Raw genomic sequence first — 24,624 nt, 5'->3', positions numbered from 1 at the left:
ATAAGAAAGAAAGGAGCTAAGAATTTTGACACATGTTAAGAAAATGGGCTTTTTCAGTCAGTTAAAAATAATGAAAATCTAGAGCAAGTGAGCCAGTCTTTCTATAAAACCAGAAGGTAGTGATATAATAATTCAGCTCTTAAGGCAAACCATCCACCTGTGAAAATGAGACCCTATCCAGCATTAACATTTTTTTAAAGCCTTACTTTTTAAAAGCAGATCTATCTTCTCTCCTTCCCTCCATCATTTGCTCATGCTGAATTCAGAACTAGTCTCTAGCAGGTGACCCCCGAGGGACTTAAAAACCCTGTTGTCTAGCTGACGTTGGTTTTTAAATTTAGATCAAATGACATTGTGTTTGAAGTCTCAAGAGCACTACTTAAGGTAGCTGTATCATATGGGCTTGCCTTTCAGAGTGCTCCTTGCAGGCTGGCATCCTTAATAGGAAAAGTGAAGCCTGGTCAAAAATAAATGAAAAAGAAAGTTTTATTGGAGTTATTTACTCTAAGACAGCTATTTTAGACGGAACCTTGACAAGTCATCTCATTGCCTCCAGACAGGAACACTCAAGGCATATGGGTATCTATAGTATTTTAAATGACCTTGGGGGACGAGGCTCCTTCCATAACTCATTCCAGAGTTTAAACACCCTCGCTTCAGGAAATTCTTCCCTATATTTAACTTACAGGCCCCCTTCTGCGGTTAACACCCATTTCCGCTTTTTTCTGTCCCCAGTCAGGATGGAGAACAGCTGGCCAACATCCTTTGTGTGCTAACCCTCCATCAGTGAGAAAGTCATTTGGGCATCCCTGGGCTGCTTTTCTCAACCTCCAGCAACCAAGTCTTTGAACCAAATTGAGGTCTTTTTCCGTTTTTATTTGTGCCTTGTCTCTCTCTCGTCATTCCTTTTGATTATCAATGAATAAAATTTGGAAAACGTAAAAATATACAGACGAGGGGAAAACAATAGCCCTATAATCCAGGGAGCGAAACCACTGTTAAGTTAGTCAGTTTTCTGTGTGTTTCTTATGCAGTTGAGATCATGTCATCTATACCAGCCCTGAAATACAGTCTGATCCACATATATAGAAACTTACATTTTCTGGCAGCCACATTGAAAAAAGCTAAAAAGGAATAGGTAAATTAATTTTAATTATAGTTTTTATTTAATTCCAATAAAATATTAAAATGTAATCAGTATTTTAACTATTAACAAAATATTTCACATTCCATTTTTTATACTAAACTGTCTAAATCCGGTGTATACTTTACATTTATAGCACATCTCAAATCCAGCTGGCCACCTTGCAGGTACTCAGTACCGTGTGACTAGTAGCTATAGCGCTGAAGCACAGTCCTCGCAGTTGTATATGCTGCTTTTTTGTCTATCATATCTTAAGCCTTTTACGAATGACGTTACAAAAATTTTAGCATCATTTTAGTGGCTGCATAATAGTTCATCATTTAGACTTACTATAACTGTATCTTTAGAAAGTTTTGTTCTTTATGTTATAAGTAACCCTGTAGTGTTCTTTTTTTACTTCTTTTTTACTTTTATATCAACTGTTTCTCAACACATTGCCAAAAGAAAAATAACATAAATTATTCCTTTTGGGTGCAACTAATCAAATCCACTTATTCATAAAACAAATATATCCACTTAGCATCTGCTGTATACTCTGTACTACATTAGATTGGGAAGTGGAGCAGTGGATTTCAAGGAATAGAAGACCAGGTCCCTCCCACACACTGCTTACAAGACTTGGCTCCACAGTTGGACTGCACACATATTGTATTTTATTCTGACTTAAATAGCCTTCCCTTCATTTCTTACTCCCCTCTGCCCCTACATATACACACACAGCCTGGTTGACTCCCCCTTATGCTTCAAAGTGCCAGTCAAAGGGAGCCACCTCTGCTGAGTCCTCTAGGTGACTGCTGGCTCCCTCCTCCATTATACAAAATGTATATACTGTGTACAGAGCACCATGGTGTTCTGGTTATTGGCTAACTCTGTCTTCTCTACTAGAGTAGAAACTCTTTAATGATAGAAACCTTATCTTATAAGCCTCTTTATTCCCAGTGCCTAGCAGACTGCCAGGGCAGTGAATGTGGATGTCAGTAATATCTAACTGAAATACTTGTTGAAATACAAGTGATGATATTAAGCATCAGTTGGATAATATAATTACAAGTATTGATCGAGGAGTTCAGAGTTCAGAGAGCACACTTTAAATTGGCATATGGTTGAAGAAGGCTTTAACAAAGGAGGTAGGACTTGAATTGGGCTTTGGAAGATGATCATGCTTAAGTGAATGGACGGGAGATATCATGTTCTAAGAAGCCTCTTTTTCAGGAGGAATTCTTTAGCGTGTGCTAAGTATCAGCAGATAAGCATTTTTCTAGATCTAAAACACTATAGTAAGTTTCAAGAAGGCTGTAGAGATATGGTCTTGGCCCATCAAAAACTGTCAGGGCGGGGCTTCCCTGGTGGGGCAGTGGTTAAGAATCTGCCTGCCAATGCAGAGGACATGGGTTCGAGTCCTGGTGCAGGAAGATCCTACATGCCGCTGCAGAGCAGCTAAGCCCATGTGCCACAACTACTGAGCCCACGCGCCACAATCTCTGAAGCCCACGTGCCTAGAGCCCATGCTGCACAACAAGAGAAGCCACCACAATGAGAAGCCCACACACCACAACGAAGAGTAGCCACGGCTTCCTGCAACTAGAGAAAGCCTGCGCGTGGCAACAAAGACCCAACGCAGCCAAAAGAACAAACAAACAAACAAAAAACAAACTGTCAGGGCTTTGCAGAATTAGAAATTACCACTGGCTGCTTCAGTATGATCTTTGAGTTTAAGCTCTGTTTCAACTTTGGAGTTGTTAAAGGTCGTTTTATATGATGCTTGTTCAATAATCCTTCTGGTAGTGGACAGTTGTATATAGATAATAATAAGTATGTCATTATAGCTAATATCAAATGACCATTACTGCAAACTAGGCACTCTTCCAAAGCATTTTGAATGGATTATTTAGTTAAGTCATTTAATCCTCACAACAGTCAAGTGAATTAGGGCCCATTATCCCCTCTCATCTTACAAATGAGGAAACTGAAGCACAGAGAGGTTTAAATAACTTACATGTAACACAGCCATCAAGTGGAGGAGCTAAGATTTGATCCCAGGCAGAACAGCTTTAGGGCCTCTACTTTAACCATCACCCTGTACAGCCTCTCTTATAACTATGTTAAAAATAAAATGTTTTATACAGGGATCATTTAGCATCTTGTGGTTCCAGAAAAGGAATCCTATTATTATAACCCTCCCCTATTTTTCTTCATTCCTCTGACGGCTCCTTATCTCATTTGCAGGCTCCTCTTCTTCTACCTCATCATAAAAGACTGGAGCTCCTCAGGCTCAGTCCTTAGCCCTCTTTTCTCTGATTTTTTTCTTCACCACCCTTGCCCAGTGATCTTATCTACAACTATCATTTTAATTATCACCCACATTGAAAGGAAGCACAGTGTAAATCTTCAGCCCAGATCTCTTTTCCGATATCAGACCTCTATTCAGATTGCCTCCTGGACCTTTTCACAGCACATTCTGTGTGCCCTTGTTTTTTTCTTCCTGTCTTCCACCCCAGCCATCACAAGCCTCATGGTCTTCCAGTGCTCTGTTTTCAGCAAATGGAATCTCCATCCATTCTTTTACGCTGGCCAGGAAGGCAGCTGGTTCCTCCCTTTCCCTCTTACCCCCATATCCAACCTTCACAGCCTCTGCTGATTTCCCCTAATATGTCTATTTGCCTGTATCTATACATTTCCACTCTGGCCCAGGCCTCCATCATCTCTCACCTGTACTACTGCACAGCCTGTGGTCCCCCAGCATCTGCTCCAGACCCCCTCCACTCTGTTCTCCAGCTTCAGTGAGAGTGTACCTGTCAAAATACAAATTAATCAGTCTCTTTCCTTCTCTCCTTACCCCCCTAGATACACACACACACACACACACACACACCCTAGCCTAAAACACTTTAATGACTTAAATAAAGAGAAAAATGCTAAACATGGCCTCTGGGCTTCTGCAGGGTCTAGACCTTGTTTTCCCCTTCAGCTTTATCTTCTGCCGTGCTACTCTTCACTAGATGACCTTTAGGGTCCTCAAACGTTCTCTCTCTTGACATATGCTATTCCTTTTGCCTGGATGCTCTCACCCACCCACCCACCCACTCTTTACCTGGTGAAGAAGTCTACTAGCCCTTCGAATCTTGGCCTCTGCTGGGTTAGTGGCATAGCATGTGTCAGAGGTTGTCATTTTGCATTTATATATATAATTCTGTGACAAATGTCTATCCTCTCCCACTTATAACCGCCACAGAAGCAGGAACCATGGCTTTTTCCAATCACTATTGTATCCCCAGAGTCTAGTGCACAGTGCCTTGTGCATAGACACTCACTATATATTTAAATGAGGGAGTAAATAATTTGTTAATATGTTCTGTTAATATACATACAGTTTATACTGCACCTCTTGCAGTAGTACAGAGGGCTACAAAAAATAAGGTTCCCGAGACATTGTCCCTGAAGTCCCACAGTCTCTAAGCAGTGATTAAATGATGGCTAACTGTCATTTAAGCATTTCTTCCAAAGGCCTCCAGCATCTCTGAAAATGGTGGCAGAGCTATCCTTTTTTCTTTTAAAGCAAACAACTAAGGCCCCATGGTTCGGTTCCTGTCAGGGCTTCTTAGAAATGTGATGGTGGTTCAGCTTTAGCAGTGTCTTTCAAAAACTTAATTTCATAGATTCTGTCATTGGCCTCTGGAGTCTAAAGCTTCCTATAGCTCTCTCTGCAAGTCTACTTTTTAAATTCTGACCAAGGTTTAAATTTCCCTATCAAGTTCTTTCTGGGGCTGGGCTGTGACATTGCTATTCCTCTGGTTTCCCTGGCAAAGGTCGTTTGTTTTTTTTTTTCTAGTTTCAGCATAAACACTTTATCACTCCCATGTTTCAGGTGCTATCTAGACACTCCGAGGGGTCATCAGGTATCCTTCCTGGCATCTCTTTCTGTTTCTGCAGACCATGTTACAGTCCTTATAATGTTTGTTGCCTTGCCTGGCTGTGATTTCAGTACGTTAAATTTGTGTGAAGATTTCTTAAACGGAAAGCTGATGGGTGAAGTGGTTGACCTGCCAGCTCCTGAGACCTTCTGTCTCCCTGGAGGATCACTCTCTATTCCCTAATCCCAGGGAACTCAGCCTTGAAGGAACCAAGCTGGCTTCCAGGTGGGCTCCATGCTGTGGGAACCCCCTCCATGCTGTGGGAACCCCTTCAGCCTCTGTTCATAGCGTGTGCTGGGACCTTTCTTTTCCAAGGTGGGCCCTGTTGCCCAGGACCACGGAGGCCCTCACATCACAGAGTCTGGGGAAATGGATTTCTTCAGCTTGCTTGTTTTATCCTTTGCCTGTGGAATTTTCTCTTTCACAAATTCGTCTCTCCATCAGAACTCAGTTTAAATAAAATCTAAAGGCTCCCTTGTTCAGTTATTCCTTTTTAAACTCTGTTTCTATTTAGTCAGGCTTTGGCAAGAAAACTTCTAAGCGGAGCCCAGGGGAAAAGTGACCATTGGCACAGATTTTAGCCTGTGCTTTGGGCCAAGATTGTTTCTATTTTTATTTTGTTTCTTGTTTTTGTTAACATCCAGGGCACAGATTAAGCACTTTCACTTATCTGTAATGGTGAGAGACCTTTAGATTGCTTGCCTTTGGCCAAGATTCTGCATGCTTAAAACTATTAACCCCCAGCTACCTCCTGGGAGATAAGATCTAGCTGTTCAATTTGGCTTTTCCAAAAGGAGGCTGTGTGCTTCTACTTGATCTGAGATAGAAAAAGGAGAAAGGTAAATCCCAACCTTTGCTGGATTTTCAAAGAGGTTAGTAGCCTAATTTATGGGTTGTCTTTTTTTTTTTTTTAACTAACTTTATATTGTAATTTCTCAGCTGCCAAAAGACGTAATTCTGCCTCAGCTTCGCCTTGGCAACCTGCTTTTGGCACTCTGTGCAGCCCTGTCGTTGCTCTGCATTATTTAAGCAGTAATCTTTAAGAAGGTGAGAAACTATTATTGCTTTTTAGCAGAGTTGACATGCTATTGGCGCAGAGTAGTACCTAGAGCTTCAAACATTTCTAATGGCTGTAAACCAACTTAAACACCTCCATGTAGATGTCTCACTGCCATGAGGTCATAGTTTGCTACAAGGGGGAGAAAGAAGAAGATCAAATGTTATTTAAAAGTGTGGGTTGTTGTTTTTTTCCCTTCTTTTTAAGTATTCTTATTCCACTGAGTTGTGGCTGTAGATTTTGGCCAGGATCCAGACAATCAAGATATAGCATTTTGACCAGCTGTGATCTAGTAATGTTCCTCAGAGGAAACATTTTGTAGGAGGGAAAGACACATATTTGAGACTGTGAATTGTACTCCTTCCTAATACTTTACAGTGTGAGACCTGGTTGTAGACAGATAAAACAAGCACAAGTGAATCTGAACAAGAACAGAGGGGAAAAAAAGTTTTCAAAGAGCTAAAACTTCACTCCAGCTTGAAGAACTCTCTTGAGGTGGGAAATCTTTACATTTTCTCTTTATTTCACTTTTCCCTAAGTCTTCACATTCATATCATTCCATGGCAGAATGTATTTCTGTTCATAATTGATACTTAGAATGCATTAACGTTCTTTTAACAGCATAACAAGTCTTAGGAAGTAAAAATGCCACACAAACTTAATGTAGGCAAGAAGAGAAGAGAAGGAAAAGGTATCAAGCCACTTGACCTAAAAAGTATTATTCTGATTCTCACTCCTCCCTCAAATAGAAGTAGAGTGTGTTTTGGTGGCCAGTCCTATGGATTGGGAGAGAGAAGGAAATTAACATTTTTCAGTCAGACTCCCTCTGTTAAAGCACAGTTAGTTGCTTTGTGATCTTAGGCAGGTTACCTAACCTCTGTGCCTCAGTTTCTTCATCTGTAAAATGAGGATGTATACTTCATAGAGATGTGAGGATGAAATGAGACCATGTATAAAGCTGTTAACAGATTACTTATTCCCTAGTACTTCATAAATGTTAGTTGCTATTGTTTTATTATTAATAATTTATGGAGTACCTACTCATTGTACTAAGAATTTTCCTTGTATATTTTATTTAATCCTGACTGCAACAGCCGTTAGATGGATATACCCACTTCACAGGAGAGGAAACATAGGTTCGGGGTAGTCAAGTGCTCCACCCGTCTCCCATATTTTATAATGGCGGAGCTATAGTGAAGGTCTGGAATATTATATATGGGAGATGTGGAAATGGGAACACATTTTGGACCAGTGCTTTCTCACTTGGTTTCCCCTCTCCCAGTCCCTTTTCTGTAAAAAGAAGCTATAGCTTCGGGAAGTAAAACCAACAGAAAAGGAAGATGGGGAGAGAGTGGTGGGGCAAGGATAGTGGAGTGGAATGAACTGGTTCTGCTGTCTCCCGGGTTGGGCTGGCTTCATGGCGAGGTATTCGTATAATGGTTATAGAAGTGCTGAACAGGGTCCTCCTCTTTTAGGTTGGGGAAGCAGAGAAATTCTCCCTCTTATAAAAATTCCCTCTCCCTGAAGCTAAATTCATAAAGAAAAATGACACATCAGAGGTTTGGGGACAATTGGAATGTACCTCAAAGGATTCTGGGAAGCTCTTCTAGTCCCTCAGCATTTGGTAGATCGTGTAAATAGAGGCAGTTGAGCATTTCCACTTGATTCAAAGCCTTTCCCACCCCATGTCCTCAGGAAAAAGGAAAAAGCTGGAATGAAGTTTCACATTGGGCAGAATAAACCTTTTGATTTAGTACTTTCTCCCCCCAAACTCTTTTACACTTGCCTTGACTCCTTATCTTCTGGCAGGCAGCTCCCTGATGGGCAGGAGTGGAGATGGCGGGGGAGGGGGGGGGAGGAGCTCTGAGTTTGTTCCTGCTATAAACATTATTCTGTATAGGAGGAAACAGTAGAAGGAATGAGATCTAGATTCTGGTCGTTCCTCTGCTACCTGTTCCCATGTGTTTCCGTCTAAGACCTTAATGTCTTTGAGCCTCAGTTACCTCTTCTGTAAAATGAGGCTAATACTTTTGGAATCCAGAGCCCACGGAAGCAAATAATAACGACAGCAACCACAATTACAGCTACTACTGCCATCGGTATATATGCCAGGCATTCTGCCAAGGATTTGAAGTGTGTTATTTTATTTAATCCTTACCAGAGTCCAATAATCTATTTTACAAAGAAGAAAACTAGAGCACAGAGAAGATAAGTGACTGCCTACAGTCATATAACTAGCAAGTGGTGAGTTCGACCTTAAGTTATAACTCCAAATAAACAGGATCACAGTTGCCGATCCAGAAGTTTGAGCATCCTTTCTCATCACCACCACCATCTCCAGGTATCTCCAGATATAGCTGAAGAGATAACAAAAGGTAACTGACTGCAGTAAATAAGGACAGAATGAAAAAGAAATTAATGACCTTAATTTAGAGAGATCAAGGAAGACTTGATCCAAAGAAGCCAAATTTAAACCCGACTGTCCTCCTTGACCTCTAAACTCCAAGCCACTTGCCTTCTCCCTCACCATGCTATTGTTGGGATCCTAGGATATCCTTTTTTACTTGTAGCAAAAAGGCTTATTATTAAGTAATTTAACAGTCCCCAATGTGGTTCAGTTATTCAATGACCTATGCCCTGTTTTACTAAACCGTGGCCTAGTAAATTTGTAATTACAATATCTTTGGGTTGTTTTTTAATAAATTCCTTTTAATTGCAGCATTAAACCCCAGATGTCATGTTTCCAGTTTGGACCTAAGCCAAGCTAGGAGGGGCATCCATTCAAGGCAAACAGCTGATGAGAAGAATGTGTGCAGTGAACTGGGGGACTCAGTCCCGTTGCTAAACCTCAGGCTCTTTGCCCCCATATCTAGTGCCTTAGAACATAGGGACCCTGGGCTGAAGTGGAGGATAAAGAAATGCTGCTACATTTCCTGCTGCATCCACTCCTCCCCAGAACACTCAGGTTTACTCTGGTTGTCTCTAAGAGTAGAAATTCCCTGTAAGTTATTCATCACTATTTAAATACTGTACTAATTCCATTTGATAAGTAAATTGTTAATTGCCTTTAAAAATTGGTCTTAATAATTAGTAAATCTAGGCATTTCAACCTCTTCTTCCATCTAGATAAAATAATTATGAAGCCAGACTGTAATCAGACAGAAAGAATCTTGAAACATTCTGGGCATTCTTTTTTAATCTATCAATCATTTGCCTTTTTAATTGCTACCTTTCTGGGGTTTTTTGGGGTTTGTTTTTGCGGTACACAGGCCTCTCACTGTTGTGGCCTCTCCCATTGCGGAGCACAGGCTCCGGACGCGCAGGCTCAGTGGCCATGGCTCACGGGCCTAGCCGCTCCGCGGCATGTGGGATCTTCCCAGACTGGGGCACGAACCCGTGTCCCCTGCATCGTCAGGCGGACTCTCAACCACTGCGCCACCAGGGAAGCCCGCTACCTTTCTCTTTTTAGGCAATAATAGAGGTATAATGTTCCTATTTTTCTTGTAAGAATTTAACTAATACCAAAACGTGTAATGAAGATTCCTTCTAGAAACCTTCTATTAAATATGAAAGTCAGAATTATTTTATTAAAAATCTATGCCTTGGGCTTCCCTGGTGGCGTAGTCATTGAGAGTTCGCCTGCTGAAGCAGGGGACACAGGTTCGTGGCCCTGTCCGGGAAGATCCCACATGCCGCGGAGCGGCTAGGCCCGTGAGCCATGGCCACTGAGCCTGCGCGTCCGGAGACTGTGCTCCGCAACGGGAGAGGCCACAACAGTGAGAGGTCCGCGTACTGCAAAAAACAAAACAAAACAAAACAACAAAAAGAACAAAACCAAAAAAAAATCTATGCATTATGTTTTTATACAGAAATACAATAGTTTGTTTTTTAATAGTAAAACTTCAGAAATATCTTAAATCCACAAAAATAAGAAAATGATTAAGTTATGATATTCCATTCAATGGAGTAGCCATTTAGAATTGTTTACCAAGAGGTTTGAATAACTTCCAACAACAGGATACAGAATTGTATATATATACTGCAAACACAGCTTTCATTTTGGTTTTTGTTTGTTTGGTTTTGTGTCTTTTTTAAATTAAACACACATATATAAAATCAAAGTCTGAAAGGAAAATATCCAAATAATGGTTATTTGATGGGTAATAGGCTTTTGAGTGATTTTTATTTTTTAATATGGTTTATATTTTTTAGTTTTCCAGGGAGTATAAATTATTATAATAATTAAAAATGCATGTGTGTTTGTATATATTTTAATGCAGTCATTCAGCACTTGAGCTGTTTAGACCTCAGCTATCTTAAAAATTTGGAACATTGCTAAGATTCTGGAAGTAATAAAAAATTAATTCTGAGCAGCCAAAACTAATGTTACAAAACTCATATAATAAAGCATATTATGCCCAGGATATCTGCTGGTCCATCACTCAAATCCTGTTTACTCTTGCTTTGCACACAATTCTCAAGACATCTACTTTACAAGAACACAGCAAATTAGAAGCAAATGTCAAAAAAGGAGAAGCGCTCACAGGCAAGAGCGCTGACTTTGGCCACACGTGACAGCCTGACAGTGAGAGAGGACACAGAAAAGCCTGAGTGCAGACTTAAGAACTCGGACTCAGATCCCTGATTCAGAAACACGCCCCTGAAAGACCCATAGTCTCTCTACTATGTCATAGTTAGTAAGACATGTTAATACTGATGGCCCAAAGTTATCAAGAAAATACATTTTTTAATTGGAAAATGAATAGATACATGTATATGTATAACTGAATCACTTTGCTGTACACCTGAAACTATCACAACATTGTTAACCAACTATACTTCAATATAAGATTAAAAATTAAAAAAAATTTTTTTAATAAAAAAAGGGAAAATACCTTTCTTGTTCAACTTTTTTTAAGATTATAAGAAAGACTAGGGCTTCCCTGGTGGCGCAGTGGTTGAGAGTCCGCCTGCCGATGCAGGGAACACGGGTTCGTGCCCCGGTCCAGGAAGATCCCACATGCCGCGGAGCAGCTGGGCCCATGAGCCATGGCCGTTGAGCCTGTGCTCTGCAACGGGAGAGGCCACAACAGTGAGAGGCCCACATACTGCAAAAAAACAAAAACAAAAAAGATTATAAGAAAGACTAATAAAAATTTTTGAAAGGTTTCATGGCACATAGCTGCAAATGGGAAAAAAAGACAGTGTGTGACTGTAGGGTAAACGTTAGATATGTAGACTTCCTTATTTGTCTCCGTAATACCTCATCTTCTTACCGTTAAGAGGGAACGTTTTACTGTTTCTTAGGTTTTCTAAATTGTATTTGATACTGTCATTACCCGGGTTCTCATAAAAATCCAGGAAAACTGGGTAAGATCCCAGGATCAGGATGTCAGCAAATGCCAAAGTCTCCATCTCACAAAAGCCTTTGAATCCATGCATCGAAACAGGAGTAACGTCATCAGGGACCTACTGTTGATGCACAGGGAACTCTAGTCAACATTCTGTAATAACCTATATGGGAAAAGAATCTGAAAAAGAATGGACATATGTATATGTACAGCTGAATCGCTTTGCTGTGCACCTGAAACTAACAACATTGTAAATCAACTATACTCCAATATAAAATTTTAAAAATTAAATTAAAAAAATAGGGGTAACACCCCAGACCCAGAGCTCAGCTATAGGTTGGGCGGGTTAAAGCTATAGGTTGGGTGGCAGCAGGGAGGGTGTCAAGTCATTCACCCTTCGTAGCCGTAAGTGGTTAAGCACCTGGCCTGTGGTCCCGTGCCAGCAATAGCACCTTCAGCGTTCCGGGCGGGTTTACCTGGCGCTTCCCACCCCTCATGGGCTGTGGTGGCAGCTGAAAGCGTGGCCTGTCTGCCCAGAATAGGCTGTCTGTGGGTGGTGCTGATGCTGTTTTGGTTTGATTACCTAGGGCCCCTGCAGAATCATGTAGAGAGGGACACTTGTCAGCAAGTAGCAGTGAAAACAAGAAGACTGGCCAAAATGTGCAGCTTACCCCATTACTGTGAGTTTTGACAACATATTAACTGAAAACCCAGATTAAGGCCAACAAGTTTTGCTCTGCTTAGTTTTTCTTGAGAACTAAAAACAGTAATTTACTAGTCTACTTGCCTGGTTCTGTGTGTGCCCCAGTGAGCACCCCTAATTAGGAAATCGCTCTTGGCACCAACACTCATAGCCAAGCAAGGGAGCCTGATGGGCACATGGATTAGAAGAAGCCTTTTGGTTGCCTTTCCTCAAGAAGCTTGACGAACCTTTGCTTAGACCACAGGGATAGTCGAGCATCAAGAGAGATCTGAGAGGAGAGGGGGCAGGAGCTGGCTTAAGGTTTGGGGCTGTAGACACAGGTAGAAGGAACCCGAGATCCTTTCTTCTTTCTCAGTGCACTTACCATGACTGTAATTTGAAAATGTATTATTTCAGTAATTGTGGATGTCTTTCTACTGCAAGATTGGAAGCTCCTCAGAGGCAGGGCCAGCATGTCTCACATCTGTTTCCCCTCCTCAAGGCCTGGCACATGTAGCAGCTATTTGTTGGATAGCTATAGTTTTAAGTCTAACCTCTGCTCCTGCCTGGTACTTGTTTTTGCAAGCCACTTCTCTGTGTGTGTTTCCTCATCTGAAGAACACCAGTCAGATGGATCTTGTGTTTGCACCTCCCTCTGTCTCTGGACCCAGTTTGTTCATATAGTTGTATTGAAGCTGACTAGCGTCAGCCAAGTATGATGTCTAGAACTGTGATTAGTACTCCAGAGGCGGCTTCACTAGCGTAGCTTACAAACTGACTATCATTTCCAGAGTCTGGGTACTCTATTTCCATTAACTAATTATTATTTATTATTTCAGACTTAAGAGTAATAACGTATACCCTGCTTTCTTGATGGGGTTTCTGTGAGGACCAAGTGAAATGATGTATATGAAATAACTTCAGAAACTATAATGCTTTGGGTAGCCAAACAGGGATTATTATTGCTGGCCCAAAAGTATCCTCCTGAGAAGTAAATCAAGTTTGAAGGAAGGTACTGAAGACCAAGTATTGTAAAGTGTGTGTGACTAGCGTTATAAAGGAGAGGTCATTTCCCAAGTTAATTTTTCGTTGAACACACATACACACACACACACATCTCCTTGGTCCTCTCTCTGCCACTTATCTCATGCAAGGCAGTTAGCATTTGGGTATTGGAAAAGCTATTGATCATTGAGCTATGAGTCATGGGTTTTAGTCCAGCCTCACCCCTGCCTCGCTGAGGTTATTGTGGGCAAGTCATTGAAGTTCTCTGTCAAATGAGGATACCTGCTTTATGAAGGTAAAATAAGACTTGAATATTAAAAACAAGAATAAGATATTGGTAGCCCTTCAGACATAAGAAGTTGATCACATCCTCATATATTTTTCTTTCCAGATCCAGTCCCTCCAGTTGCCTCGACCCCTCCCCATATGACATTGTCTCTACCCCCCGCCCTACCCTCTGCATATATTTCCGTATATCTTGTATCCTTCTTAAAGGAAGTTCCCAATGCTGAACTCAGAATACTTTATGTTGCATTTTGTATTTGGACACTAAAATTAATACTAAGGTTGAGTATTATCAATTTGTATTATCTCAAACCTAAATATGTTATTTCCTATCTCTGGATCCAGAAGGTTTAAGCTGAGTTCTGAAGTTGAAAGTAACTTCTCATTTTTGTTTGTCTTCTAGCGACAGACATCACACCTCCAGTGCAATCCCTGTTCCAAAGAGACAAAGCTCCGTATTTGGGGGTGTAGATGTAGGCTTCTCTGGGGGGATGCCTTCACCAGACAAAGGACACCGGAAACGGGCCAGCTCAGAGAATGAGAGACTCCAGTACAAAACCCCTCCCCCCAGTTACAGCTCAGCATTAGCCCAGCCTGTGACCACCGTCCCCTCCACGGGAGAATCTGAGAGAAAGACAACATCTCTGTCTTCCTCCTTGGACACCTCCTTGGACTTCTCCAAAGAAAACAAGAAAAAAGGGGTAGATCTGAGTGACAGCTTCAGTGGAGGCCATGGGAGTGTGAACACTAGCCAGGAACAGGGACAAGCCCTCCCGGGGCCTCCAGCCACAGTCAACGGCACCCTCCTGCCCAGCGAGCAGGCCGGCTCCTCCAGCGCCCAGCTTCCAGGGGGGTTCCACCCGGTCTCCGAAGCCGAGCTCTGCTGTACCGTGGAGCAAGCAGAAGAGATCATCGGCATGGAAGCCACAGGCTTCACCTCAGGCGATCAGCTGGAAGCATTTAACTGCATCCCTGTGGACAGTGCCGTGGCAGTGGAGTGTGACGAACAAGTTCTGGGAGAATTTGAAGAGTTCTCCCGAAGGATCTATGCACTGAACGAAAATGTATCCAGCTTCCGCCGGCCACGCAGGAGTTCTGATAAGTGAAGCGAGCGGACAGACGGTAGGACCAGGATAGAGTCACTGCTTGAAATGAGGATAAAGCTGCACTGGTTACCCTTTGTAATAATTATGACACAAAATGAATATTAATGGAGGATATTCCTCAGAAAAATAGACTTTGTGAATCAAGGAGGGACTCAGGATCATTGTGTATCAGTGGGCCAAAGTTAGACTTTGCTTGCAAGATTTGCTTTTCAGGCCTGACAGTTATTTTAAGGCAGAAGTCTAGCTCTAGTCACCTTATAGGCATTTGACTGCTTTTTTATTTACACTTCTGTGTTATCCTCAGAGGGAAGATGATAATATATAAATAATATAATGAATTTATCTTTAGTTTCTTATAAGCATTTGCCCTCACCATAGTTTATGAAACTTTGGGAAAATTGAATATTCAGTAAAAGGTCTCCAACATCCACTGAAGGATCTTTGGCCGTCCATTAAGTTGATGAGTTAGAAGCACAATGGCCTCCTTATACCCAGGCCCACCTGCCCCTGCCCCTGCCCCCAGACTTCACAGTCAACCTAGCTGTCACCCCGTCTGCACAGTAGATACCTTGTGCATCCTGACGACTGAGGACATCACATTTGCTGGTTCTTTAATGAAGTTGCCATTACCTTCCACCTCTTCCAGTCAGCCATACCCTTGCTGCAGCCCTCAGATTATAGGGAAGACCTCACCTCTGGTGGATCCCAGGGGATCCTCAAGGACCCCTGAGGTTACTATAGTCAGATGGCATCCAGTTCCCTCTGGGGGCCACAGTTATGTGGGCAGAGGCTGTTGTCAAAAGCTGGGTGTGCTTTCTGGCAACACACTCACCATACAGAAATCCCTATATGTAAACCCCATGTTAATTTATTAAATTTCAGTTGGAAAGGAAGGCATTGTATATGATAAAATATGTGTAGAGTCAGGCTGTCCAGTGTGCAGACTGCAAGGCAGTTGAGGTAGTTAGATTAAGAGACTAGATGAGGCATAAAATACTATCGGTATGTGTGCAATTGCATAAATATTAAATTATGTTTTTGAAGTACATTTTCATTCCTGGAGCTCAGATATCATTTGCTATTGCTATATACTTTATATACCCAAGGACATCGCCTCAGGGTTGCAAGCTCTTTAAGGAAATTTTATGCTTATATCCGTGTATTGTATAAAGAATAAAAATTGAGTTTACTTCACTCAACCTGATTTTTTTTTTCCCCAGCTTTGAAATTCCTCTTGAACCTACATCTCCGTATGTTACATCGTGACAGCACTAGCCTGAACAAAACCTGTGGCTGTATCTAAGCTAAGCTAATGCCGTTGACTTCATTTGAGTTTACATATTGTGTGTAGCAACACACCGTCACAGGCGTACTCTGCAGTAGCTCATCTGTCCTCCATAATGACTTAACTCACAGGTTTCATAACCATTTTCATATTTTGTCCAAGCATTCCTGGGCTCAATTATAAACATAGCTACACTGGTAAATGGAATAGTTCATGTTGTTATTTTTCAGGTAAAGAACTCACAAGATCATTGTATGACAGACAGACCCAACCTGCAAGCAATTAAAAGTTTTAACTTGATCTGAAGAAATCCATCTTACTCCTCTAAACAGGTGGAACTACTCCAAACCTGGAGCGGAAGCCATCTGTAGAGTCATGGCTTCTTTGCAGAGTACTGTCATTCATTTTGGAGTCAGTACGGGTGGAGCTAGACATGATCTTGGATGTACATCAGACTGGGCTGTGGGGTCCTCCAGTGAAGTAACATCTACCCCCCACCAAGCCCAAAAAAAAGAGGTTTTGAAGGACTATATTAGTATTGAACCATGGAAGGTGAATCACATGTGACGTGTGATTCTTCAGATATGGGAGAGACCTTTAAACTTCATGCGAAACTCAAAGACAAGGTGCATTCAATGCAGGTCCTCCAGCCCGGCTTCTGGCATCACCAAGCAGAGGGACCACGTACAGGAGCACCCATAGTTACAGTGTCATCTCAGATTCCACACAGCCAGATAGAGCCTGCAGCTCCGGGGTTCCACCTGTCAGTCTCCCATTTGTGGACTCCCTGATTCTGGGCTTCACAGCTTTTGACCCACACAGCAGGGAACCCCACCATTGAATGTGATCTGGTAGGCCAGAACTGATCAGTAGTTACCTGCACATTTGCCTAATCCACACCGTGTCCAGTGATGTTGTGCCCCAAAACACCACTTAGGTTTCGGTTTATTTAGTTTAGGTTTTGAGTTTTCACTGAGTTTGTTTGATGTCTGCAGTTTCTGCCAAACTTGGGTAGATCCTACAGCATTACATTCTCCGGGAATAACTCTGACATTTCCCAAAGCTGCAGAATTCATTTTGCCTCTGTTTAAAGTGGCCAAGGCCAAATATGGGATGAGGTATTATCTCCTACTAATCTTTGTAATTTTTGCTTTGAGAATGTAAGTTGAAATGAAAACTCAGTCCTATCCATTTCTGAACTGCTAAGAGCCCTTTCAATTTTCATGTAGCTGAGACACTTTTACAGCCGGCAAATGTTATCAGATGAATATTTGCTTGTGTTTTCTCTCTCCACTTCCCCTTACCCATTTTAAAAATTCCAGAGATTTTTTTCCCCCCCAGAATATTAGTTTTGGAAGATTGTATCCAGCTTTATTTTTTTAGCAGTTCTAATAGTGCCCATTTATCCTGACCTAACCAGTTATTTAAATAATTTTTTAAACCACCACCAATAATAAATGGCATGTGAAACTGATCTGTTGGTAATTGGAAGAAAACTCAGCATCTGTATTTATAAAATAAAATTGATTAGTATTTATTTTGAGAGTAAAAGTGTATGTTACTTCCCTGCTATGTTTGAGTCCTGTCGTCTTCACTGTTTTGAATTTCATACTAAAGCTGAGTTAACTATGAAAACCTCATTCTTAAACAGTCAGCCAGCCATTCCGCATTTACTGAGCTAGCTCTCTCCCTCTTTGCAAGGGACTGGACTAAACAAGGTTATACAAAGATTAATAAGCCTTGACCTCTGCCACATTCTCCAGTTGTGGGGGGAAGGGTGGCATAAGTATATTAACAATTAAGTATAATTCAGTGTGATAAATTCTATGATGGAGAAATGTATAGCCATGCTACAGAATTCAGAGAAAGCTGTTCTGCCTCAAGGATCAGGAAAGGGTCGTGGAGGTAATACAGATGAAAGATGTATAAGATTTCACATTACAGATGGAGGGAACGGCATGGGCAAAGCCCAGAGGCAAGGCAGGGCCGCATGCGTGTTCGCAAAATTGCAAGGAGTTTGCTGTACTTGGGCCCTGAATGGATGTGAAGAAAGGTGAGAGGAGAAATTGAATTGCAGACCCATGGGGAAGGACTTAAAATGCCAGGGGAAGAGATTTGGATGCATGCAGTGGGCGACCGATCGGTACCCTTTCCAGACTTGAAAGCAGAAGAGTAACTTGGTTAGATGTGAGTTACAACTAGCAGCCACGCTGAGGCTGGACTCTAGTGATGCTCTTCTTAATCTTCTTCTGTACTATTTTGTTTAGGAAAAAAAAGTCTCTCTGAAAAAGAGGTTCATCCTTATGTCCTTAATGGTTTCAGGGTAAATACTGAATAATGAACTGGGTTTTTACCGTGTGATACAAAGGGCAGTCAGCATCTATTCTTTAGAAGCTAGATTCCGAATGCCCCAATTCAGCCACTTTGAAGTTATGACCCTGCTCAAATCATGAAACCCTTAATGACGCCTCACTTCTTAATCTGTAAAGAATTGGAGAGAACTCTGCCCTTGCCATTATGTTTGTATGGGGCCTGCACCATCAGTGTTGGTTCCCTTTTGTCCTGTGGAAGGCTGCCTGCTGCCTAGTGACAAAAAGGATGCCTGAGACTTGCTAGAACCATTTCTTGTTCTAGCACTTGGGCACGGCCACTTAACCCCTCCGAATCTGGCTCCTAATCTGTCACATAGGGATGATACCTCACACCGATCAGAATGGCCATCAAAAAGTCTACAAACAATAAATGCTGGAAAGTGGAGAAAAGGGAACCCTCCTACACTGTTGGTGGGAATGTAAATTGGTACAGCCATTATGGAGAACACTATAGAGGCTCCTTAAAAAACTAAAAATAGAACTACCATATGGTCCAGCAATCCCACTCCTGGGTATATATCTGGAGAAAACCATAATTCAAAAAGATCCATGCACCCCGATATTCATAGCAGCACTATTTACAATAGCCAAGACATGGAAGCAACCTAAACGTCCATTGACAGATGAATGGATAAAGTAGATGTGGTACTTATATACAATGGAATATTAGCCATAAAAAAAGAATGAAATAATGCCATATGTGGCAACATAGATGGAACTAGAGATTATCGTACTAAGTAACGTAAGACAAAGACAAATATCATGATATCGCTCACAGGTGGAATCTAAAAAATGATACAAATGAAGTTATTTACAAAACAGTCACAGATGCAGAAAACAAACTTATGGTTATGGAGGGAAAAGTGGGGAGGGATAAATTGGGAGATTGGGATTGACGTATACACACTACTATCTCTACTCAATACTCTGTAGTGACCTATATGGGAAAAGAATCTAAAAAAGAGTAGATGTATGTATGTATTTGTATAACTGATTCACTTTACAGCAGAAACTTAACAAACACAACATTGTAAATCAACTGTACTCCAATAAATTAAAAAAAAATTAAAAAGTAGGGGTGATACCCACATCTCTCCCCACCCCACCCCAGCCCCGCCCTGGGGTCAGATAGAGTGTAAGAAGTGATGAGTATTTTTATGAAACACTTAATGATCTTTACAAAGCACCACGCTCGTTGGGAGGAGTTAGTCATTCAACAAGGATTTCTTGCATTGTATACATCAGGCTTTGAAACGGAGGTCTCCATTCGGTACACATTGAGAATGTGTCAGGGCTGAAACTGCTCTTTTGAAAAACAACTCTAAACAAATGTAAAGTGTTTCGAGGTCTTTTGGTGGGTGGCATGGACAGTGTTGAGACATGGTCCATAAGCCTAATTAGCTTAATTTTTATGGGTTTTTTTTTTTTTTTAACGCCTGGCAGATGAGTTTATTTAGGCCACCTCATCCATACATATTCTCTCACATAGCTTCTGGCTGCCTTGCTGAACGCTGAACTAGTGCCCAGAGCTCTTAATTTTGCTCAAAATAGATAGAGGCTTTCTTTTTTTTTTTCCCTCTTGGCGCATCTAACCATGGTTTTGTAGGTAGACAGCTCAGCCTTGTGGATTTTAAATGAATAAAGAAATACATGTCTATAAAATAATTCCACACTTTTTTAGAGACTGGCGATGTCAGCAATCCAGAAAAAGCATGGTCATGAATCTCGATAAAAATGAAAAAGACAGCCAGTTGGAGAAATAGCTATAGTCAGCCAAGCCCAAGCCCAGAACTACAAGGGGGAGAGTGGCAGGCTCAGATCCTTTTGGCTTTGTACAGAACACAAGTCTAATGAACTTCCTTTCTCTCAGTCCCCATTAAAAGTACAAGCAGCAAATTAGAAAGGAAGCAAGGTTGGGAGTAGACAGAAATAGTGGATAACCTGACTCGAAGAAGCAGATACAAACAGGCAGGAAGGAAGCAGTCTGGGCATGTTGAGTGAGAAGCCCTCGGCCGGCCCCGGAGAGCAGCCAGTCAGAGGGATTCAGATCCCAGCCCCACCGCTCACTGGCTGTGCGGCCCAGGCAAGGCGATTGACTTCGAGCGCACATGCTCCTCTGAAAAGTGGTAAGCCCCTTGCTCAGCTTTTCCCTTGCGCCTGGACAGAGACTCCTCTTGCCCTAGGAGCAAATTAGTATTCATTCTTCAAAACCCATCTCAGCTCGCCTTGGGGTCCAGAGCATGGCAGGAAAGGAGAAGACCCCCACCTGTCACTCTCTACCTGTTGTGAATAACTTGGGGCTAAATCATTTCACACAGCCTGCTTCTAGTCAGGGTTTTATATGTAGCAAAACAGCTACTACCCTGCCATCTACTCAAGATCCTCGACGCAGTGGTTGTAAAATATATCACAAAAATTAACAAAACAGCTAGCTTAAAATAACTCAGCTTAAATGATTTTACTGTTTCTAAATAGCCCTCAGTCATCAGAAAAAGGATAAATTCATTTTAGTTTGATAGGAAAATGCGTAAAATATTTTAAGGGAGTATATTATTCAAAATGGTTAAAATAAATTGATACCTTAAGGGATAAACTTGTTCTCTCAAAAATTTACTTGCAAAAAAGTTTTAAATTCACTTATTCCTCAAAGAAACCAGAATCCCTGTGTCTTGCTCTTTGAGTTTTGCTGTGTTGTGAGGAGACCCCCAGGCTACTTTACATGCAGATGGTCTGTGAGCTTTCACTCATGCAAGGTGAGGTCGGTCTCCAAGCTTGCTGGCCATGGGGCCAGGCCCTTTGCTCCCACAAACCTGCCAGTTGCCTTGACTTCTCTGCCCAGGGCACAGGCCAGGGCAGAAAGGGCGACCTTGGGGGGACCAGGGGAAGGCAGGCACTTAATTGGCCTTTGGAAGGAGACTCCTGAGGTTTAGGGGCGAGAACTGGTGGCTGCGCAGGGCTTGGCCATGGCTGGGGTTGCCACCTGGATTGCAGTCACCTCCTCCCTGGCTCCCTTCAACCACCTTCTTGCCCTCCAACCCATTCTGCATACTGCAAACCCAGTGACCTGTCCTACACACGGCTCTAACCCTCTAGGAACTGTTAAACAAAGGGAAAACAATCAGACACACACTAGTTAACCAAATTGTTGATGAGGGGAAGTTTCTCTTACAGAAATATTCCAAGTAAAATAAAATTCAGGAGGGATAATAGAATTAGACTGTCACCACTTTGCCATTCTAATGAATCTAGTGCATCTAAGACAATGATCATCAGTGGCTGCTAATATCACAAAAAGAGAGAAAACCAGACATTTTATGCCTCCTGATGAAAGAACACAACACCAATGAAGAATTCTTGGCAAAAGTTTGACCCGAAGTATGATCAACCCTCTATCTGTGGTGTCCAGTACAGTAGCTGCTGACCATGTATAGCTATTTAGTTGAAAAGTGGCTCATTCAAATTGAGATGCGCTAAGAGTGTGAAGTACACACTGAATTTCAGAGACTTGGTACAAAAATAGAATGTAAATTTATATTAAGAATTTTTGTATTGCTCACATGTTGGAATAATACTTTGGATATATGAAATTAAGTAAAATATAATTAATTTCATCAGTTTCTTTTACTTCTTAAGATGTGACTACTAGAAAATTTTAAATTGCATGTGTGACTTACATTTGTGGCTCACGCTATATTACTATTGGTCAGAACAGCTCTGGATCTAACTACTAGGAAAATCAGAGGGCAAGTGAGCATGTTAACACCTGGAACATGCAATCAGCAAAATCTAGACAGTGGGAAACTATAGGACAAAGAACTTGGTTTCCTCAATAAGTATATTGCAAGAAAAAACTAAAGAAGGAAGGGAGAACCTGTTAAGAAGAGACATAAGATTTCCCTGGTGGCCCAGTGGGTAAAACTCCGCACTTCCAGTGCAGGGGGCCCGGGTTTGATCCCTGGTCGGGGAACTAGATCCCGCATGCACGCCACAACTGAGTCTGCACACCGCAACTAAGAAGATCCCGCGTGCCACAACTAAGACGCAACGCCTAACTAAATTTTTTTTTAAAAAAGAGATGCAATAGTCATCAATCAATCCCATTATGGACCTTGTTTGGTTCATGTAAATCAAACAACCTTAAAATAAAGGCATAATCAAAATGTAAACACTGACTATTTGATTGTATTAACGATTTTTTTTAGATCTGATAATAGTAAAAAATAGTGTAACAGTTTTTTGAAAAGTCTGTATCTCTTAGAGGTGCATATGAAACATTTACAGATGAAGAGCATTTGTCTGGGATTGGGATGGGGTATGCAGTGGGGTATAGATGAAACAAGATTGGCCATAGGTGATGGGTGATAGGTAACTGGAGGTCACCCTGTTGCCTCTAGCCCACACCCTACCCTCCAGCCAGGTGGATGCTTGTCATTCCCAGAATGCCCCTGCTCCCGCATGCCCCAGGGCCATTGCCCCCATAACAAACGGCAAACCAAACCACAGTTCCTCCTATAAGCCAGAGTTCAGCCATTCTCCTTTCCTCTTTGAAGTCCTCCCTGCCATCTTCCCCAGTCTCCACCCCCACCTCCACCCTGAAACAGGTAGGCCTCCCTCCTTTGGGATCCTCCCACCACCTGTGTGTGCTCCCACAGCGGCCCTTACATTTTCTCTAAGTGTCTGTTTCCCTGTCTGTCACCTTCAGCAGGCTGTGAGCTCCCAGAGGGTGGGCACCCTGTTGTAAGGCGCAACTAGTGCTCAGGAAAGATTGCTAGACCAGTGTGCTGAGTGCCCGTTTTACAAATGAAGCAGTTGAGGCCCAGAGAAGTCAGTGTCATAGCCAAGTTCCCAGAGCTAAAACTTAACAAGAGCTAGGACTTGAAACCAGAAGCTTCGAGTCGTTTCTCTACTTTCCAGCTGAGCTGCAGGCCACAGTTCCCTGCATGCATTCATTCATTTAGCATTGATTGGGCGCCCCCTATTGACTGGCCCTGGTGGAACAAATCATGGGGCAGTGCTATGAAGGAAAACCACAGGCGACAAACCATGGGAATCTGACATGGGGGAGCCACTTTGCCCTGGGATCTCAGGCAAGCCTCCTTGGGGAAGTGAGATTTAAACAGATTTGAAGCTATAGAGAGCCCATTCCAGGCCAAAGGGACCGCATATGCAAAGTTTTGGAGTAGAGAGTGATGAGCCATGAGGCTGGACAGTGGCAAACTGGGTCCACAGACAACACCTCCACCCCTACCAGGGTTGTTTTCTGTCAATTATATTTTGCACTGTAGTGTTGATGATTTTTTTAAAAAAAATATAAGTACATCCTGACCACTCTGGCTGGCCCCCTTAGGGCTCGGCTTCAGTGTTGGCCCCTGCATCTGTGTCACCAACCCACTGGCACAAGGAATTCTATTGTGGATGGAAGTTTTTGATGTACGGTCACAGCCCAGATGTACAGAAATGTAACTTTATTTCCCCATAACAGTCTTCATCCAACCTCATGAATGCCCTTTTCAGCTAATGGCAGAAGACTCTTTTTTTTTATAAATGTATTTATTTTATTTTTGGCTGCGTTGGGTCTTCGTTGCTGCATGCGGGCTTTCTCTAGTTGCAACGAGTGGGGCTACTCTTTGTCGCAGTGCACGGGCTTCTCATTGTGGTGGCTTCTCTTGTTGCGGAGCACAGGCTCTAGGCACGAGGGCTTCAGTAGTTGTGACACGTGGGCTCAGTAGTTGTGGCTCACAGGCTGTAGAGCGCAGGCTCAGTAGTTGTGGCACACGGGCTTAGTTGCTCTGCAGCATGTGGGCTCCTCCTGGACCAGGGCTCAAACCCATGTCCCCTGCATTGGCAGGCAGACTCCCAACCACTGTGCCACCAGGGAAGCCCACTGGCAGAAGACTCCTGATCTTGCTATTTCAAGGCAACTCAGTCATTTCTGGTTAAACCATATCTTCTATGCAGTAAGTGTTCAAATTTCCAAGTCCTCCCTGACCCCACCCTTCACCCAAGTGGCCCCAGGGCTTCTGACGAGTCTCTCTGAACTGCCCATAGTGTGGCTCATTTGGATGTTGGCTGCTGGCCTCCATTTTTCTGATCTCTGGGTCCTCACACCTGTGTCATCCTTCCCTAGGACCCTCTCAGCCCTGCTCGGCTCCCCTGGGGACTCAGGCCACCTGGCCCACCTTCTCTCACTTCCTTGTGAGGCTGCCCTCAGGGCTCCCGGCCTGGACTTCTCGCCTCTGCTAGTTGGCAGCCCGGCACCCTGAAGAGCACAGAACTCCTATGAAGGCTTGCCTAGGTCTACGTGGCAGACTGGGCAGTTGGGTCCCTTGTCTGTGACTGGCCCAAACCTATTTCCTATTTAGACCCCAAACGGGGTCAGGGACAGGGGAGGAAGGACCCCTCTCAGCCTTCACCAATCTTTTGGGG

General features: G+C 42.6%; 1 protein-coding gene across 1 annotated transcript in view; it reads left to right on the top strand.

Annotated features, from left to right (window-relative positions):
* The window catches only part of UVRAG (UV radiation resistance associated), a 363,917-nt gene extending 346,555 nt beyond the window's left edge, over window positions 1-17,362 (top strand). Inside the window, 1 exon segment of the mRNA XM_060018254.1 lies at window positions 13,839-17,362. Within this exon segment, the coding sequence (XP_059874237.1) occupies window positions 13,839-14,541 (703 nt within the window). The 3' untranslated portion in view covers window positions 14,542-17,362.
* Window positions 17,363-24,624: the final 7,262 nt, after the last annotated feature.

This window comes from Delphinus delphis, chromosome 8 (assembly GCF_949987515.2).
Source record: "Delphinus delphis chromosome 8, mDelDel1.2, whole genome shotgun sequence".
In the NCBI taxonomy this organism is placed as follows: domain Eukaryota; kingdom Metazoa; phylum Chordata; class Mammalia; order Artiodactyla; family Delphinidae; genus Delphinus; species Delphinus delphis.
Note: the sequence above shows the minus strand (reverse complement) of the source record. Positions and strands in the feature narration are given on the sequence as shown.